Source organism: Rhinatrema bivittatum, chromosome 1 (genome assembly GCF_901001135.1).
Source record: "Rhinatrema bivittatum chromosome 1, aRhiBiv1.1, whole genome shotgun sequence".
Taxonomy (NCBI): Eukaryota; Metazoa; Chordata; class Amphibia; order Gymnophiona; family Rhinatrematidae; genus Rhinatrema; species Rhinatrema bivittatum.
This window is the reverse complement of record NC_042615.1, coordinates 335208654-335226541: the sequence shown is the minus strand read 5'-3', so window position 1 is coordinate 335226541 and position 17888 is coordinate 335208654. Positions and strand designations below refer to the sequence as shown.

The 17888-nt window shown below is 45.5% G+C and overlaps 1 protein-coding gene across 1 annotated transcript in view; it reads left to right on the top strand.

Moving 5' to 3' along the window:
- SDAD1 (SDA1 domain containing 1) overlaps positions 1 to 16653 on the top strand; it is a 113519-nt gene extending 96866 nt beyond the window's left edge. Inside the window, exons 20-22 of the mRNA XM_029598504.1 lie at positions 290 to 374; positions 12538 to 12699; positions 14426 to 16653. Coding sequence (XP_029454364.1) covers positions 290 to 374; positions 12538 to 12699; positions 14426 to 14476 — 298 coding nt within the window. The 3' untranslated portion in view covers positions 14477 to 16653. The remainder of the gene's footprint in view (positions 1 to 289; positions 375 to 12537; positions 12700 to 14425) is intronic.
- The last annotated feature ends 1235 nt before the right edge of the window (positions 16654 to 17888 follow it).

The window sequence follows — 17888 nt, the reverse complement described above, 5'->3', positions numbered from 1 at the left end:
GAAAAGAATTTACAAAAGGCCCAGCTGAAAATACCTGGCTTTCATCCTTTGTTGTCATAAAACTTGGAGAAAAAAAATCAGTTCTAAATGCAGTTAAAAGTGAAAATTCTAATTTCCTGAACAGTATTATAAATCCTAAATATGAGGGTTGAGAATAAAACAGATGTGGCCCTGTGTAAGCATAGAGCAGTGGGCTTGCGCTTGGTTCGAGCTGCTGCTCTAGTTTCCTGTGGTAGTGTTTCAGAAATAAGTTCTGTAGCTTATTTGCACACTCTCTTTGTAATTACAGAGGGGAGCTGCTTTCACTGAGGGACATTGAGCACTTGCATAAGAAGCCCAAGTCTGACAAAGAAACACGACTGGCCACGGCCATGGTAAGCAGGCTCAGTTTGGATATGCTAAATATTTTTTTCAGATATGATGCATAGGTACATTACAATGATTAAGAATCTTCACACTGTAACCTAAAAGGTGATATTGTATTATGGGAAGCTTCTGAATCTTCTGTTTCACGTTAGTGCTTCTCAAAATGTGAGCCATTTCTGCTCAGGATAGCACCAACTTGCCTTTTTTCACCCTGGTTAAAAAATGCAAGTTCCTAGCAGATAACCAAGATGGTGGTGTGAGTGGTTACATATTCAGCTGCTCCCCACTTACCTGTTTCTTGGTTGCTTTTCGTCCTTTGGAATACCTCATAAAAGGAAGGGGAGTGAGGGTTACCCTTCCGAACCTTTACTCCCTGGACCCCAATGGACCATCACCGAATATGCCATAGCCACCCTCGAACTGCGGTCTTAGAGCCCCGCTGGTGAGGCAGAGAAAGGAGCTCTGTTTTCGTAGTGTGTAGCCCGATGGACTCAGACCAATGGATTTATGCTCCCCTGCCAATAGATGGAGACAGAGTCAGGTTTCAAAGCTGATGTCACCCTAGATAGACCCCTCCAGTGAACTCAGCCCTTCAGTATTTCTCTGTCTCCAGCAGATGTGGACATGCTTTCCCTATGGGGATTGCTGTACCTTTTGGAAGAAGAAATTCTACTTTTAAATTGGAGAAAAGATTGAGCCCCACTCTCCTGTAGGGATACCTAAAGGTCCCTCCCCAGTTGAGAATTCCTGAGGTGATTTCCAGGATCCCTCAGAGGTGTGCCTTGGTTCAGCATGGACTTTGCTGCTGAAGCAGCTGAGACCGCAGGTGCAGGAAGCCGAGCGTGGCGGTGACAGCCAAAGCCCTCTCCCTCAGCAGCCAAAGACCATCTCTGTACTCAGCCGGTAAGCGTGAGCCCAGGTAAGAAAAGAAAGAGAAAAAAAAAGGAGAGGATTTCCTCCTGATTCAGAGATGTTGGAGGGTTTTCGGTAAGACTTCCTCCAGTGTCCTTGCTTGGCGTGCTGTACCGATGTCACGATCCCGTTGAGGTAAGAGGAAGTGGGCTTCCGAGCAGGTTGAGCGGCCCAGTGGGCTAGGTCCTGCTTTAGGGTTTGTCGGCACACTTCATGGTAGGCCGCAACGGTGCCATCTTGCACACTTTTTTTGTGCCTGTATTGCCCACCATAGAGCTTTGGTGCACGCAGTGCGTGTCGGTTCTGAGCGCACGCTGTGCACGTAACGTCACGTGCGTACATACACGCACAACTTATTAGGCACAGAATACAAGTAAAGCCGGGCGCACGGGCTGAGCATGCGCCTCACTGCAGCCCGCATAGGCGCCCGAAATCTGTGTGCAAAAAATATTTTAAGCGTGAGACATCTGAGTATGCAGTTACCATTGCCAGTGGCTCAGGCAGCAAAGATCCATACATCCAAGGAGTTGCAACAAAATTGATATGGTCCAAACTTCAATAAGTTTATAGCAAATAATTCTTCTTTAATTTAACTTTCAAAATGGCAACTCCATTGCTCATGTGTCAAATATTACACTTCTCAATGAGGTCCCCCGACACGGACCCCGTGTTTCGCCGAAAGGCTGCGTCGGGAGGGACAGTAAACAAAGGTAATTTTAACAACTGAAATGTAAATACAAAAAATTAAATATTAGTATTTTTTAAAAAGGACCGAAAAACAAGTTGGTATAACATTTAAGTATTTTGCCTCGAGGACATACCTTATATGCAGAGCCACATTCAGACAGTTGACAAGGCAAGGAGAGCGGGCGGTAAAGGCAGCCTTTCGGCGAAACACGGGGACCGTGTCGGGGGACCTCATTGAGAACTGTAATATTTGACACATGAGCAATGGAGTTGCCGTTTTGAATGTTAAATTAAAGAATTATTTTCTATAATCTTATTGAAGTTTGGACCATATCAATTTTGTTGCATCTCCTTGGATGTATGGATGTTTGATATTTGGGGTGCATTTCTCTCTGCTCTGTTCCTGTTGTTCAGGCAGCAAAGAAACATAAATGCCTTTCTCACTGCGCTGCTTGTCATATTAGGGCTGCACAGTCTGACCTGGATTCTTGCTTATGTCAGCACTGTGAGGAAGCCCAGACATTGCTAAGCCCAGCTCCTCCCATTCAGAGGATGGATCAGCCACAGCCTTTACCAGAAGTATCCCAAATCTGAGTAACCATAGGACTTCGGTCATCCATGGGAGAGGGAATTTTAGGAGGTACCTATCCCGGTACCTCCTGGGATAGTCATGGACCTGGCCGCCTTCTCTTGGGTGGTATTCTTTCAAGGCCTTCAAGCCTTCGTATAGGCGCAGTCTGCTACCTTACTTGCCCCTGTCCAGATGGAACCTCAGCCGGTAAGCCTTCCCTCTCCCACTCCTATCAGCAGACCTTGAGGCATGCCTCGACTCAACAAGGATATCCCTGGCAGGGACCCGGATGGCACGGATGAAGAAGAGGATCCACATTCCTTGGAATATGGGGAAATCCCCCCTGGTTTAGAACCGTATTGAACTATGTTACGGTTTTTCTATAGAGAAGAATTGCCGGCCCTGGTTTCCCAGACCCTGAAGATGCTGGGAATTCCTGGGGCGGACTCTGACGGAACCAAAGAAGAACCCCATTCTGATTTCCCTATGGAAAGCTTCTTGCCACTTTCCAGAACTGGAAGCCATCCAGGTATTGATTGACCTGGAATGGGATGCCCCAGAAGCAAATTTTAAAGGTGGGTGAGCTTTAGAAACTCTATACCCACTGGGTCCGGCAGTAAGAGAACACTTGTGTTTCCCTAAAGGAGATGCTCTGGTCTGTTCCGTCTCTAAGCGAACAACTATCCCAGTGGAGGGAGGAGCCGCCTGAAAGGATGCGCATGATAAGCGGATGGAGTCCATCTTTAAATAGGCCTTTGACTCAATAGGAATGACCTTACAGATTGTTCTTGTTGTCCCCTGGTAGCTTGTTCATGCCTAGTTCTCTCTCGGGAGGTGATGACTCGGGGCGAATCCCAGAGTGGTTATGGAACCCACCGCTGCCTTTTTAGCTGACATGGGCTCGGACCTAGTTCATACCTGTAAAATGCATGCATATGCGTCTGATTTCTTCGGCCCGAAGAATTAAAAAAAAATCATCGAGGTAATGCTGCTCGATCCTGCCCTAATGAAGGAAAGAGCTGAAGAGCTCGAAGTAGGCACATGAAACTGAACATCCCATTGTCATGCATTTATCAAAGTAGAATTGGTCTCTGAACCGAAAGCTCAACAGTGGGAAGCTGCTAAGATGAACAGGCAACAATCTGAATGCTGATTTTATATCGGACTTGGCCATTAAAGCGCTCGCAATGCACCTCCTGAGCCAGGTCAAATGAAGCATATTGCACTGAGCACTCTTTGGGGGAAGTTGTTCGTTCACCGACGAGCCTGGAGGGTAGGAGAAGTTTTGGATGAGCCAGAACCCTCCGGTCTCCTTCTTAGGGATCACTGCCAGAGGTGATACGTACATTTTTTAAAGGGCTGATGTGAAAATGGACCTGCCATACGTCCAAATACCAACTCCATGTCCAATTTCGCTTGTACGATGGCAGCATGTCACATCGCGGATGTAGCACTTGACCTGTCCAGAACATAGAAAAGTATCTAGCTGTTCGACCCTCTGGAGGTATACATTTGTTGGTTCATGCCGACCAGGTCCCAATGACCAGATATCAATTCTCCGCTGTGCTCAGAGTGGCTGTAACTAGATTGGGCCTGGATGTCAGGAAATTTACCACACACTCCTTTAGGATCGGAGCGGCACAAGCAGATCTATGGATCGACACTATACAGTGGATAGGAAGATGGAGATCCGCAGCAGTCAATACTTATGTCAGGATGAACCATGCAATCACACCTCTATAATTTTTAATTGTATTTTGCAGATCCACGCTGGGCGCAATTTACTGCTTGTATTATCAGACACTCTTTTGTGCATTGGGCCGCTAGGAGAGCATGCGATCACCCCTATGGACCGTACTTGGGATTAGCACCTCGCAGGCGGGTCGTGACATGGATGGGCAAGCCAGGCATGTGTTGGGACCATTTGTTACCCCTTTTGTGGTATTTGAGGGATTAGGCAGCCCTGGATGCCATCATAATACATTTGGGGGACAATGACCTTGGCGAATTATCAAGCCAGCAGTTAATTATGAGGATCAAGAATGACTTGGCTGAGCTATCATCCTGGTTCCCTCATACTCAGTTCTTGTGGTCTGATATTATTCCACGTCCAAAGTCGAATGGTTTGAAACTATGGAGGAGAGGGCGCAAGGTCAACCATCAGATTGGTGAATGGACCTGCAAGCTTGTGGTCACCAAATAAGGCACAAATGGGCAGATGTCCATTGTAAAGGTTTGTATAGGTCGGACAGAGTCCATCGTTTGGACATTGGCTATGATATATTCACCAATGCCCTACAGGAGGCTTGGTTGTTGGGGGACAGATGTCTGCCACAGCTCAATGTTGGTGGGGGGCATGAGGCAAGGGCACACCCTACATCATGCCTACGGAGGTTAACCTGGGCTGGTAGGGGCATTTCAGACGTGGTGCAGGTGTGCATCATGGTCCAGGTCAGCAGTGGACTGGTGCCTTGGGCGACGCATGGCAAGGCATTCCGTATGCCTTGGGGGGGGGGGGACTCCCTTGCTTGGGGACAAGGCGAGGTGTCTGTGTTCGATGCTATCTTGCTTGGTTATTACGATAGGCCAGTGATGGCCAACCTTTTGAGCTCAGTGTGTCAAAATTCATAAAAAACCCGAGCATAACTCGGGTGGTGTGTCACTTCTAGAAAAATCCATAATTTTGTGATATTTGTAGCTCTAATTAATAACAAAGTTATAATTTTAATATATGTACTGTATTTATTAATAAAGCAAAAACAAATAATTCTTTACCTTACCTGCTTAGTGACTTTTTTGTTGCTGAATTTCATTGGCTAAATCTTCAATTGAAGGTTGGTATTTCGTACACTTCAAGCCCAAGCAAGAGTTACAAACTTCATCTGTCAGTCTGTTTCTTTTATTGGCTCCCATTCATTTTCACACCACTCCCTCCCCATCCCCCAGGCATGCACACATTCATTCTCACACACACAGACCCCCAGGCAGGCACCCATGGATTCACACACATACACCCCCCATGCAGACAGGGCCGCCATCAGGGCAGTATTCTTGGGCCTGCAGTATGGGGCCCCAGGATCTACTGCCACATATGGGGGCCTGCAGCCGCCAGGCGGCAGGTGCGCTTGGGGGATGTATTAGTTCATGGCAAAGAGGCCCACTGAGGCTCTCTCCGACAGTCTGTCGCCCAGGGGCCTACTGAAACCTGGAGCCGGCCCTGGGTGCGGGCCCCAGAGAAGGGAGAGAATCAATGCTATGCGTGTCTTTTAGACACACATAGCATTGATTTACAGAGCACCGCAGACAGAGACTCGTCCGCGCGCTCTGTCCTGCCAGCGTTCACTGTCTGACGCGGCGGTGACGTCACCGCCGCGTCAGACAGTATGGGGCCTCAAAATTCCTGATGGCGGCCCTGCATGCAGAGTCCCTTTCATACACATGCACACACTAAAGGCAGACCCCCCTCTCTTTTGCCAGCAACCTCGGAACCTCTCTCATTCCTCTGCTGCCACTGTCACTGCTGCCACATGGCTATTGGGGAGGTGCCGATTGCTGCTACTGACACTGAAGTCCATTCTGCTGCCTCCTCTGTGCAGGCCCTGTGGGCTTCCACTTTCTCCATGCTGATCTCGTACATTGTGAGATCCGTAGAGAAAGTGCTATTCTTGCACATTCCCAAAGATTACATGTGCCAATCACTAAAAAGTAATCTATATTTTTTTTTTTGCCTTTGCTGTCTGATCTTAGCTTTCTAATTGGTTGGTCACAGGCTTTTTTTCCCCACCTTCCCTTTCTTATTTTTTTTTGCCAATTCCTTTTATATTGTCTTTTTTTCTGTTACTTTTCTCTCCATCTTCTTCCCTCAAACACACAGTCAGGTTCTCATTCTTACATGCTTTTCTCTCTCTCACACACACAGGCTCTCACTGTCACATGCTCTCTCATACAATCATTCATACACACAATCTCTCACTGTCACATGCTCTCTCTCATACAATCATTCATACACACAGTCTCTCACTGGCACATGCTGTCTGACTCTCACACACAGGCTCTCTCTCTCTCTCTCTCCCACATGCTGTCTTGCTCAAGCACATGCTGTCTCTGCAAACATTCAGGTCCTCACTCTCAAACACAATCTCTCAACTCATCTCATACACGCACACACACTCTACAGACCCTCAGCCTTTCTCTCACCTCTGGACCTCCTCTTCGCGGGTCGCCGCAGGATGGGCCCTGCAGCGGCCCTGATCTTCTAGGGCCGCGGTGGCCCTGCTACCAGGCCTCTTCCTCTTCTCGGGCCGCTGCGACTTGGAATTTGCGGCGGCCCGTAAGCACAAGTGCTGCTCCTCTTCTGCACGCGCTGATGCTTCACCTCCTTCTTGCCCACGCGGCTCCGGCAACGTTTACTTCCGGGGCCGCACAGGCAGGAAGGAGGAGGAGCATCAGCACGTTTAAATGCGATCTGTTTCTTCGGGCTGTGGTGACGTGAGCCTCACCACGGCCCTGCCTATCGCTGCGCCGAATGAGCCTCCCTGCGCCCGGGGGCATTGGGGAGGGGGGGTGGAGGGGTCCGGAGGGTGGGGGGATACTAAAAACCTAATTTTAAAGGGTCGGCGCAACCGGAAAAAAAAAAAGGCTCGGTGCAGCCGATACAAAAAAAAATTCCCGATAGTCCATGAAACACTGCATGTGTCAGCAAAAACGTCTTGGCGTGTAACCTCTGACACGCATGTCATAGGTTAGCCATCACTGGCCTAATCCTTACTCAGTCGTTGGCACTGGCAGAATGGCCCTAGGGCCAAGAGGCAGTCAAGCGTCTGTTGGACCATGGCCTGCTTCTGAAGGCTTCCGCAAGGGGAAAAGAGGAACCTGTCTCGTAGAGGCCGAGCAAACTCTAAAGCGTAGCTGCGTCTTAGAATATCCATGACCCATAGATCTGAAGTGATCTTGACCCACACCTCGTAAAAGAGAGACAGGCGTCCGCCTATCTTGGGAATGGAAGAGTGGGTCGGCAAGCCTTCATTGGGAAGACTTGGAAGAAGACCCTTGAGGGAGGTTGTCTTGGACTGCTCTCTGGCCTCAAAAGGAAGGAGACCCGACTGCGAATGTGAGGAGGGTGGGCTCTGCGTAGGCGGCCTTGTCTGACGAAACCAGTGTTGTCCTCTGAAACGAGTTCTCGAAGAGCTGAAGGGTCCTAAAGGTCCGTGGACGATCCTTGGGCAGCTTATGGACTTTGTTTTCCCCGAGTGACTTGATCAGTTGTTCCAAATCCTCGCCAAAAAGCAATTTTCCTTTGAATGGAAGAGATCCCAATTGCAATTTGGAAGACGAGTCCGCCGACCAGTTGCGAAGCCAAAGCTGACGTCTAGCTGAGACCACGGAAATCATGGACCTGGCAAGAACCCGCAGAAGATCATATAGAGCATCAGCCCCATATGCAATAACTGCTTCCAGGCGTTCAGCTTGTTGAGCTTCCTTGGGTGGTAAATCATGTGTGCTGAGTATTTGCTGAACCCAACGGAGCCCTGCCCGCTGCATAAGAGAGCTGCAGACGGTAGCCCTGACCCCTAGAGCCAACACCTCAAAAATTTGTTTGAGGTAAACTTCCAATCTTTCAGGGCCGTTCCACCAGTAACCGGAATCATAGTTCATTTCGTAACCGCTGACATGGACGCGTCTACCTTAGGGACCTTTAGGAGCTCCAGGAACTCTTCCGGCAGAGGATATAGCTTTTCCATAGCTCTGCCCACCTTGAGAGAAGACTCAGGCGAATCCCATTCCCTAAATAACAGTTCTAGTAGCATAGGATGGAAAGGGGAAGGTTCGAGAAGGTGGACGCAGATCAGCTAGGACTGGATCTCCTTTGCGAGATGATATAGCAGAAGCAGGTGGGTCTGGTGGGGTCTCTATGTCCAGTTCGGCCAGAATGTGAGGAATAAGGGGATCCAACTCGTCCCTTTGAAAGAGACGCAGGATCCGTGGGTCGTCACCTTCCACTTGTATGGGAAAAGAGAGATCATCCGTATCTGGGTCATCCTGCGCGGTGACAGGTGGTACCAACCTTATCCTGGAAACAGGCTGCTGCCCCCATGCACCAGGGGGGGCCGGAGGCTGCATGGCCTCTAAGGACCCCACAGGCTGCGGGACCGCAAGGCTATCCTGGGATCCAGAAGGCTGACCGGTTGCAGGATCTGACAACAGGAGCACTTTGGGAGGCAGGGGCCCTGCAGCAGCGCCCTGCTGTTGGCTCATACTGGCCATGTATGCGCTATGCAACAACAGAACAAAATCTGTTGAAAATGGACCAGGGAGAGGAGCTGAAGAACCAAACCACCGGGGGGGGGGGGGGAGATGGACAGCAAGGCCCGGCCCGAGAGCTGGGCAGGAGGAGGCTGCGGCTCTGGGTCCGGGGAAGTCACTGGAGAAAGGTCCGGTGGAGATTCAGGCTCAGAGTCGGCGTCTGGGAGCACGGGAGCCATCGGCAGGGAATCCAAGAAGGCCGCCATTCCTGCGCTGGGCGGGAACAGGGCCGGCCTCGCTGCGAGAACACGTTAGGACGTCCGGCCGCCCATGAGGAACCCTCCCCGCTAGGGAGACATCTTACACAAATACCTTCCTGGGAGAGCCGCGATCCTGGCTCTCCACAGGCGCAGCAACGAGTCGGGCGCGGCATGTTAGAGCCGGTAGGCTGTCAGAAGCGGGTAAGGAAAAAATGTCTGCTGACAGAGCAACAACAAGGCTTACAAGCCTGGAGCCAGAGAAATAACCCTTCTCTGGTAACACTGCCCCAAGGAAGCTACCTCTAAGAGCAGGGCACTATGTCATTGGGGGGGGGGGGGGGGGAGGCTGGACCACCAGTATTCACCCCTGAGCCCTTAAATTCACTCCAGAAGAAATTGGGACCTGAAAACGATAAAAAGCAACAGCACTTACCCCCCAAAGTACCATAGGCTCAGCTTGCAAGTTTTAGAGCCTAAAACCTGAGGGAGACTGTCCCTGAAATTTATTAGTTAGTAGTGTTTGTTTTGGGTTTTTTTTTAAATTAGCTTTAAGCAAAGAGATCCATCCAAAGTAAGGAAATACTTCAAGAGAAATAAGAAAGTAAAGGAAAATCTATCCTTTCTACATCGAGTTAGGAGACCAAAGGGGCTGCTACCTTTCATCTGCTGGAGTCAGAGAAATACTGAAGGGACAGAGAGGGCGCTCCAGCTTATAAGAGGCCAGCCTTTGAGTTTTGCTCTGACTCCATCTGCTGGAAGGGGGACAAAACCCACTGTCTGGACTGATCCAGGTACATACAGGGAATGGCCTCCCCTCGCGATCTTTTCAAAAGCTATTTAGTGAATGTTCTGAAATTTCCTGAACAAGAGGTCCCAGCAATCTCAAGGATATTTTACCCACCATTTAAAGATGAGAAAAATGACCTGGAGGTACAACCATTTGATTCATCAGTGAATTTAACAGCAGTTCTGAAGATGTCTCAAGAAATTATTATTGAAACTAGAGCAACTCTTTTGGTAATATTTACCTTTATTTCAGAAAGAGGCTCTGTGCTAAGAATGGCTTTTCGTAATCAGTCACAGGAATTTTATGGTCAGCAAGTTCGTGCATTTCCAGATATAACGAAAAATACGCAAGAAGGGAGAAAAACGTTTTGGCAATGAGGAATGAGGCAGTATCAAGAGGGGCTAGATTTCACTTAGTTTTCCATGTAAATATATAATAGTTTACCAGAATTCTAACTATATTTTTACTGATCCTATGCAATTGCATGTATATCTGGACTCACATTCCTAATAAGAAACTATGGGGGGATTGGCTATGATGGAAATTTATGGGTTGTACTATACAGCATTTTGTAATTTGAATGATGGAATTTGCTTTTTATGATTGCTTCATTACATCATGGTCTCTCATTATTCTTATAATATTCAGACCTGTTTCTAATTGTTCAGAAGGTTTCAGATAATATTTGGTTTATATAATTTATCTGATATTTTACTGAGAACATGTGTTCTATTGTTAATTTGAAAATTCAATAAAAATAAAATAAAAAAAAAGAAATCATTGGCCAAATTGAAGAGGTTTTTAAAGAAAGTCCTGTGCTGCTTGGACTGTCTGCGATGTCTGTCTGTCTGGTTCTCAGCACTTCCTAGGGAAAGACTGAGGAGACTCGCAAGGCAGTATAAGAACATCAGCACATGCTCAGAAAGACAAGTCTTTCTGAGCTCTGCGAGCACATCCCACGTCAGCATCATCGGATGACATCACTTAGCTTTTGTGACTGAATTTTCCTGCTGTCTATGGAGAACTACTGTTACAAGTAAGCAACTTTGCTTTACAGATTAATTCAGCCTTTACACTGCAGAGAGAAAATGGTTTCACTTGTATCTCTGTGTTGTCAGAAGAATGATGTGAAACGGATTAAAAAAAAAAGGTTATTTTGTATCCCCAATAAATAATATTCACACTGGGGGAAATTTTCAAAAGCCCATTTGCACGTTTGTAGTGTACTTATACACATAAAACCTATTGACACTTCAATAGCAAATATTGTAGCAATTTTCAGAAGCCTACTTACATGATTAAAGTGCATTTCAAACCACTTTTGGCATTGTCAGCTCAATGGAATGAGGATATGGGTCTGGTCTCTACAGCAAGGACTGGTGATGTATTTGGAGGGATGTGCACAAAATTTCTTTATGCAGTCACAGAATTGTACAAACTGGTAGATAACATGCAGATTCCCTTTATTTTTTTTCTAAGTTCTTTCCTGTATCATCTAGGCTGTGCTAAAGAGCATGTGGCGTTTAGGGGCCCTATTTATATGTATTGTGATCCTGTCCTTTTTGGTGCAAAACTGAGGGGAAAACGGAAGGGAAAATATCCTTGATTCACAGCTCCATTTATCCCCTGCACTCTGTCTTCTGGAGCTCTGGGAAGAGAGGGCCGGATTTTATAAAAGTACGCTGGATTTTATAAGATACGCGCGTAGCTTATAAAATCCGGGGTCGGCGCGCGCAAGGGGGTGCACATTTGTGCAACCTGCGTGCGCCGAGCCCGGCGCGCGTTGCCTGTTCCCTCCAAGGCCGCTCCGAAATCAGAGCGCCCTCGGAGGGAACTTTACTTCGCCCTCCCCCCACCTTCCCCTCCTTTCCCCTACCTAATCCACCCCCCCCCGCCCCTATCTAAACCCCCCTACCTTTGTTGCCAGATTTACGCCTGCAGGCTGCTGGCGCGCCATCACCCGACCCAGAGGCTGGTCCGGAGGCCTCGACCACACCCCCGGGCCGGCGCCATGCCCCTGGTCCCGCCCCCGGACACGCCCCTTTTACGAAGCCCCTGGACTTACGCGTGTCCCGGGGCTCTGCGCACGCCGGCGGCCTATGCAAAATAGGTGCGCCGGTGCGCGAGGGCCCTGCGTGCGTAAATCCGGCCAGATTTACGCGAGCAGGGCATTTAAAATCCGGCCCAGAGGGTCTTGATTTTTTTTTTCAGCACAGGTTATGTGATCAGTTTATTCTTGCGGCCATATTTAAAATGGTGACCCATTGGAAACCTGATCCTCCCATCTCTCATTGGTTTGTGCAGGTACATGAAATGGTGTTAATTGAGAAATTGATTTTTTCCCTTCAGAAGAAATCTGCTATATTTGACAATATGAGATCGATACTGGTCATATATTGGGGGCTAAAGATGAGAACTGTAATGGGTGAATCTGGGAGTTTTTAATGGTACGTGTCATTTATCCTGAAGGATTATCATTTGTATTCTTTTTTTTTTTTTTGTGCTTTTATCTGCTTCAACGTTTTTTGTTTTTTTTAATCTCCTTTTTTCATGTTTAATATCAATTGTCTGCTGGCTCTTTAAAGAGTTTCAGGGGGAAAAAAAAAGTGCATTTGCACATGTAAGACTCAGTTTTAAATGTGTAACTCCTTTTGAAACTTGTCCCCATTGTATTTATGAAAGATACAGTTCCCCTCCATTTTTTGTTACAGGCCGGAAAGACGGAGAGAAAAGAGTTTGTGAGGAAAAAAATAAAACTGAATCCATATGCCAGCTCCACCAACAAGGAAAAGAAGAAACAGAAGAACTTTATGATGCGAAAGTACAGCCAGAAGGCCCGATCCAAAAACAGACGTTCCTTCAGGGATAAACAGGTGAACCCGGCCTTGTTTTGCCAGCAGCGCAGCAATTACGACAGATTTAACATATATAATATAAAGAATCTCACTTCTGGAAGGCTGGGTTGAAGTGGTTTGGATTAGGAGAACCATACTCTGCATCGTGGCTCAGATTACTCCACAACCATTTTCCTAGTGAGCCAAGTCCAGTTTGGCATGACAGTTTTTGACCCAGTGTTGAAACCTTGAAACTTACCCCGCCTGGTTTCCTCCCCAGAGAGGACACACAGCCAGTGATGAAACAGCCTTTCAGTTTCAAAACATAACATTTATTAAGTAGCTTAGAGATCTATAATCACCGGCAAGTTTGTTTTTTTTATATATACAAAACTTGATCGCGGAAACCAAAGGAAACAAGATTGTGTTTCCTTAAGGGAGTAAATGGAGCCCAGTTTACAGAATGAACTGCTCTCTGAGCAATGTCAGTTTATTAATTGTTTTGAATTTGCATTAGTCTTTTATACACTGTTAAACATGGCTCGCACATTTTGCCTCTCTCATCCCTTACATTTGCTGCTCCTTTTCCTTCATGAGCCTCTCAGACATCATATATTCTGCTTACTCAGTACTTCTTTTGTTCTTGTAGCTTTCTTGGCACCTTCTTATCTCACATTCGCTCTGCACTCTTATGCCATTCTTTTTTCACACTATTGCAAAGCCTCTGTTTTTCTGTCTCTGGGCTGACCGTGACGTTTTTTTATTTCAGTTACTAGTCAACATGGGGCAGTTTTCTTAAAGCAGCAGTTAACAAACAACCTACATCCTCACCAGTTCTCAAAAGGTTTAAACCAAATTGCTGCCCGATTTGTGCTTGTCACCATACACTGCTCTGCAGCATCCGATGCAGATTGAAGCTTCTCATTGCAAAAACGTTGCCGAGCTCCTTGCCAGAATCAACATAGGCATCTTGAAAAATGGCTTTCAACTGAACGTTATTTGTGCAGAGTGGTGTACAGTGACAGGTGCATTTTGTCATTGAAAGCAAAGCTCCAGGATCTGCTTTAACTTGAGATGAAGACTGGGACGTTATGTTCCACACAAGGAAGTATGTGAACCCCTCCTAGTGAGTGATCCCTTTGTTCCTAGGATCACACAATATTTGTAACTCATCTTGAGCTATCAGTAAAAAAAAAAAAAAAAAATGTGTGAGCTAAATGTAAATGACTAAATACATCAACAATCCCGGCGAGACATCTATTGATTTTGAATATCTTCAGTGTATTCCTCAATTTCATAAACATTGAAATAAGGATTTTCTACCACAGGTTTCTTTTACCTTTTTAACTATTCCCCTGAAACAAGTATTTCTGTCAGAACATGACTATGTTGGGACTACAGTTTTATTCTTGAACCAGTTCTTTTTAATTGCTTTTATTTATATAGACATCCGTGGTATGTATTCTTTTGGGTTCAGTTCATCCACTGGATGGCTTCTGAATTGTATTTTTATCTTTGTGCTTAAACGGCTTTCTGATATGTGGTTTTAACCTATACTTGGGTTCTATATGTGCTTACATTGTTGGAAGCTCTGTCTCTTGTTCTGTCCTTTTTTTCAGTTCTGCTGCTTTTTCCTTTTGCCTTTTTTTATGTAATGGTATTACCCCTCCTGTTTTGGTATATAAAATCAAAGCTATATGAAACCGTTCTCAGAATTCCTTTGTTACACAGACTCGTAACGTGATATTTTTTTCATTTATTCTAGATTGCTTTGCGAGATGCTCTTCTGAAAAAGCGAAAGAGACTGGTGAAGTGAATCCTAGAACATTGCAAGAAAACCTTTTTATTAACTGCTGCACAAAAACTCCAGAGACTGATTTGGGAGAGTGTATCTGCTAGTGAAGACCGAAAGCATTCCTGCATGCACCACTGCAGACAGTTTTACAACCATAAATATATATTTTGTACACTCATATCTGGGAAGAATCCTGGAAAACTTCTTTAAAAGCAAAGGCTAAACAGAAGGGTTGTTAAAAGGATCGCAATACAACATGTACCCGGTGCCTTTAACTGAGAGAGAGAAATGACTAAACCATGCCCAGGAAACACGACTTCCCACCATAATACACAAGTATCCTCTTTGCTCACTATCCTGGAAGTCTTCTTGCCTGTGACTGTGACATAGTAATATATGTGCAGAAAGCATACGAAATTTCATGCCTTTTTGAAATGCCGTCTTTTTTTTTTTTTTTTTAATTATGAATACAGTCAAATTTAATCTACAGTCTTCTGTCTCTCCCTCCTTTTCCCAGTTTTTTTTCTTTATTAGTGCACTTGCGTATGTATGTAATACAGTTCTGCGTGGCTGTCATGTATTTGTATGCATGGCTAGTGTTTTTTCAGCCTTTCTAAAGTCAGTCAGCCTCTGCCTGACCAATAATCAAGTGCCCCTTTTTTGCTGTGTTTTTAAGTGGTTGGTTATGAAGTGGTGACTGTTAATCCATTTGGCATTATTCCCTGTGCTTTGCTGTCATAGTTGTATTTATATTTGGCAGCTGCGCTTCTGCAGTTTGTCATTTGGATGCACATTGTTCACAAAGAATGTTATGGTTCTGTGCATCTGCATATGATGAAGGCAGATCTCTGGTTTCCCACACATCATCAGTTGCCATGTATCATTCACTTCTTACCTGCCCATAAAAGAAATTCATCTATAACAAGATCTGGAAACCGTGGCTAGTTACTTTAAAGACTCATTTCAAGTGAGATGACTCTGTCATCTAGGCTCAAAATCTCCTTCCCAGTGGATGTGCAGTGCTAAAATATAACACTTTTATTATCTCCTAAAAGGAAAGAAGTGTTTTAAATTTGAAAGTTATTTGCTCTTGTTTCTTTCCCAACAGTGCCCTTAAGCTTGCAGAGGTCGAAGGACAGCCAGGTGCATGACACCAGGGGCTTACCTGGAAATCCCAGAGAGCAAACAGCTTTTCTGTTTTCTCCTGAGGATGTACTTTGAACAACAGCTGGACAGCTTTGACTGGGCTAAGCTAAGATGCCTCACTCGTCAAGTAATTTTTTTTTCAGAGGGCCTTTATTTCTCTTGTTAATTTTGAGGAATCACATAGCTGCAAATTCAGATACCACTAAGCTTTTATATCCAGGATTCTTACTTTGTCTGAGCCAGGCATCTGCTCCATTTTTAAATGCTTCTTCTTGCATCCATCCCTATTGTCCTGCTCTCCACCCACCAGTTCCTTGATTATCCACTCTGTACTGCCATTACCTAGATGACTACTCTCAATCTACCTTATCTCCTTAACTATTTGAATTGCTACAACCCAGATCTTTTCACAAACTATCTCCCCTCTTAACTTCATGTGTGCAAATGCCTTCCCCTTGTTTTCTATTGTCTTTATTCCAATTAAAAATTAAAAATCTGATTTAATTTTGATTGTAATCACCAGAAGACTAATGCCACTGTAAGTTTGGATTAACGTTGTAACCTTGAGACCATCTTGGAAAAAGGTGGCATGTCAAATGTTTGTTTCAAAAAATAAGAATGTAAGAAATGCCATGCTGGCTCAGACCAGTGGTCCATTGAGTTCAGCATTCGGCCTCAGGCAATGACTAATCCGGGTCACTTGAAGATATTTGGCAGATCCCAGTGAGAAAGTCCATTCTCTGGTGCTCGCTCCTAGAAGAAAGAAATGGTGATCCCTATGTTTATCTGGCTAATGACTGTTAAATTTGTCATTAGTTCATTGAGTATCCCCTAGTAACATGACTATTTGAAAGGGTAATTAACCATTCCCTATCAACCTGTTTTACACTACTCATGTTTTTATAAATCTCAGTTATATTGCTCCTCAGTTATCGCTTCAAGCTGAAGAGCCCTAACCTCTTTAGCCTTTCCTCATAGAGCAGCCATTCCATCCCCTTTATCATTCTAGTTGCCCTCTGTACACTTTCTCCAATGCAACATTATCTTTTTTTGAGATATGGAGACCAGAATTGCACACAGTACTCAAGGTGTGGTCTCACCATGGAATGATACAGAGGCATTATGATATTCTACATTTCTTTCCTAATAATTCTTAATATTCTGTTTGCTCTTTTGGCTGCTACTACCCACTTAGCTAAAGATTTCAATATATTGTCCTCGGTGATTCCAATATCCTTTTTCTGAGGTAACACTTAATATGGAATCTCGCATTGTGTACATATAGGGGGTAATTTTTTTTTATAGCCTGCCTAAATGCATACAAGTTGGATTCACTGACACAAAATGTGAAAAACATTCAAGGGGGTGTAGACTTTAGCCACTGTAGGTGCCTAAATGAAGTGTAGTGCCCTCTTGCCTTGCTGTTTATGCAGTCATACTAGGTCTTTGTAGTGAAGATCAGAACAGTACCCAGTAGTTCTTGGGAGCTTGAGAACCTTTCTCTCGCATACAATGAAACTTTGGGTACTAGGCTCTGTGCTGAATTCTAGGCTGCAAATTCATTATAGTGACATATACTGCCTTAAAGAGAGTTATTCATCGCCATCACATGCAAACATGTGGATTACATAAATTTTGTGTTTCAACTTTAACCCTTTAATCCCCAGTTAAATCACCATATACCTGGAGTGGAAGGGGCATCTCTTTGCTCATTCCAGTTGAATCAGTGTTGTGTGTCAATATTGTCTGTCACTCTCAGAAGGCCAAGGGCACATCACGTGGCTGCTAATCCCTGTGGACCAAGGCACATTTAGCATCACAGCACATACCTGCAGAGGGCCAGGGGACAATTGTCAGGCCGATACAGTACAGTGCGCTCCAACGGAGCGCACTGTTAGCCTGCTCTTGGACGCGCGTTTTCCCTTACCCCTTATTCAGTAAGGGGAGGAAAACGCGCGTCCAACCCGCAGCACCTAACAGCACCCTCAACATGCAAATGCATGTTGATGGCCCTATTAGGTATGCGCACGGGATACAGAAAGTAAAATGTGCAGCCAAGCCGCACGTTTTACTTTCAGAAATTAGCGCCGACCCAAAGGTAGGCGCTAATTTCTTCCGGCACCGGGAAAGTGCACAGAAAAGCAGTAAAAACTGCTTTTCTGTGCACCCTCCGATTTAATATCATGGTGATATTAAGTCGGAAGCCCCGAAAAGTAAAAAAAGTTAAAAAAAAAAAAAAAAAAAAAAAAAAAAAAATTTGAATTCGGCCCGCGGCTGTCGGGCTGAA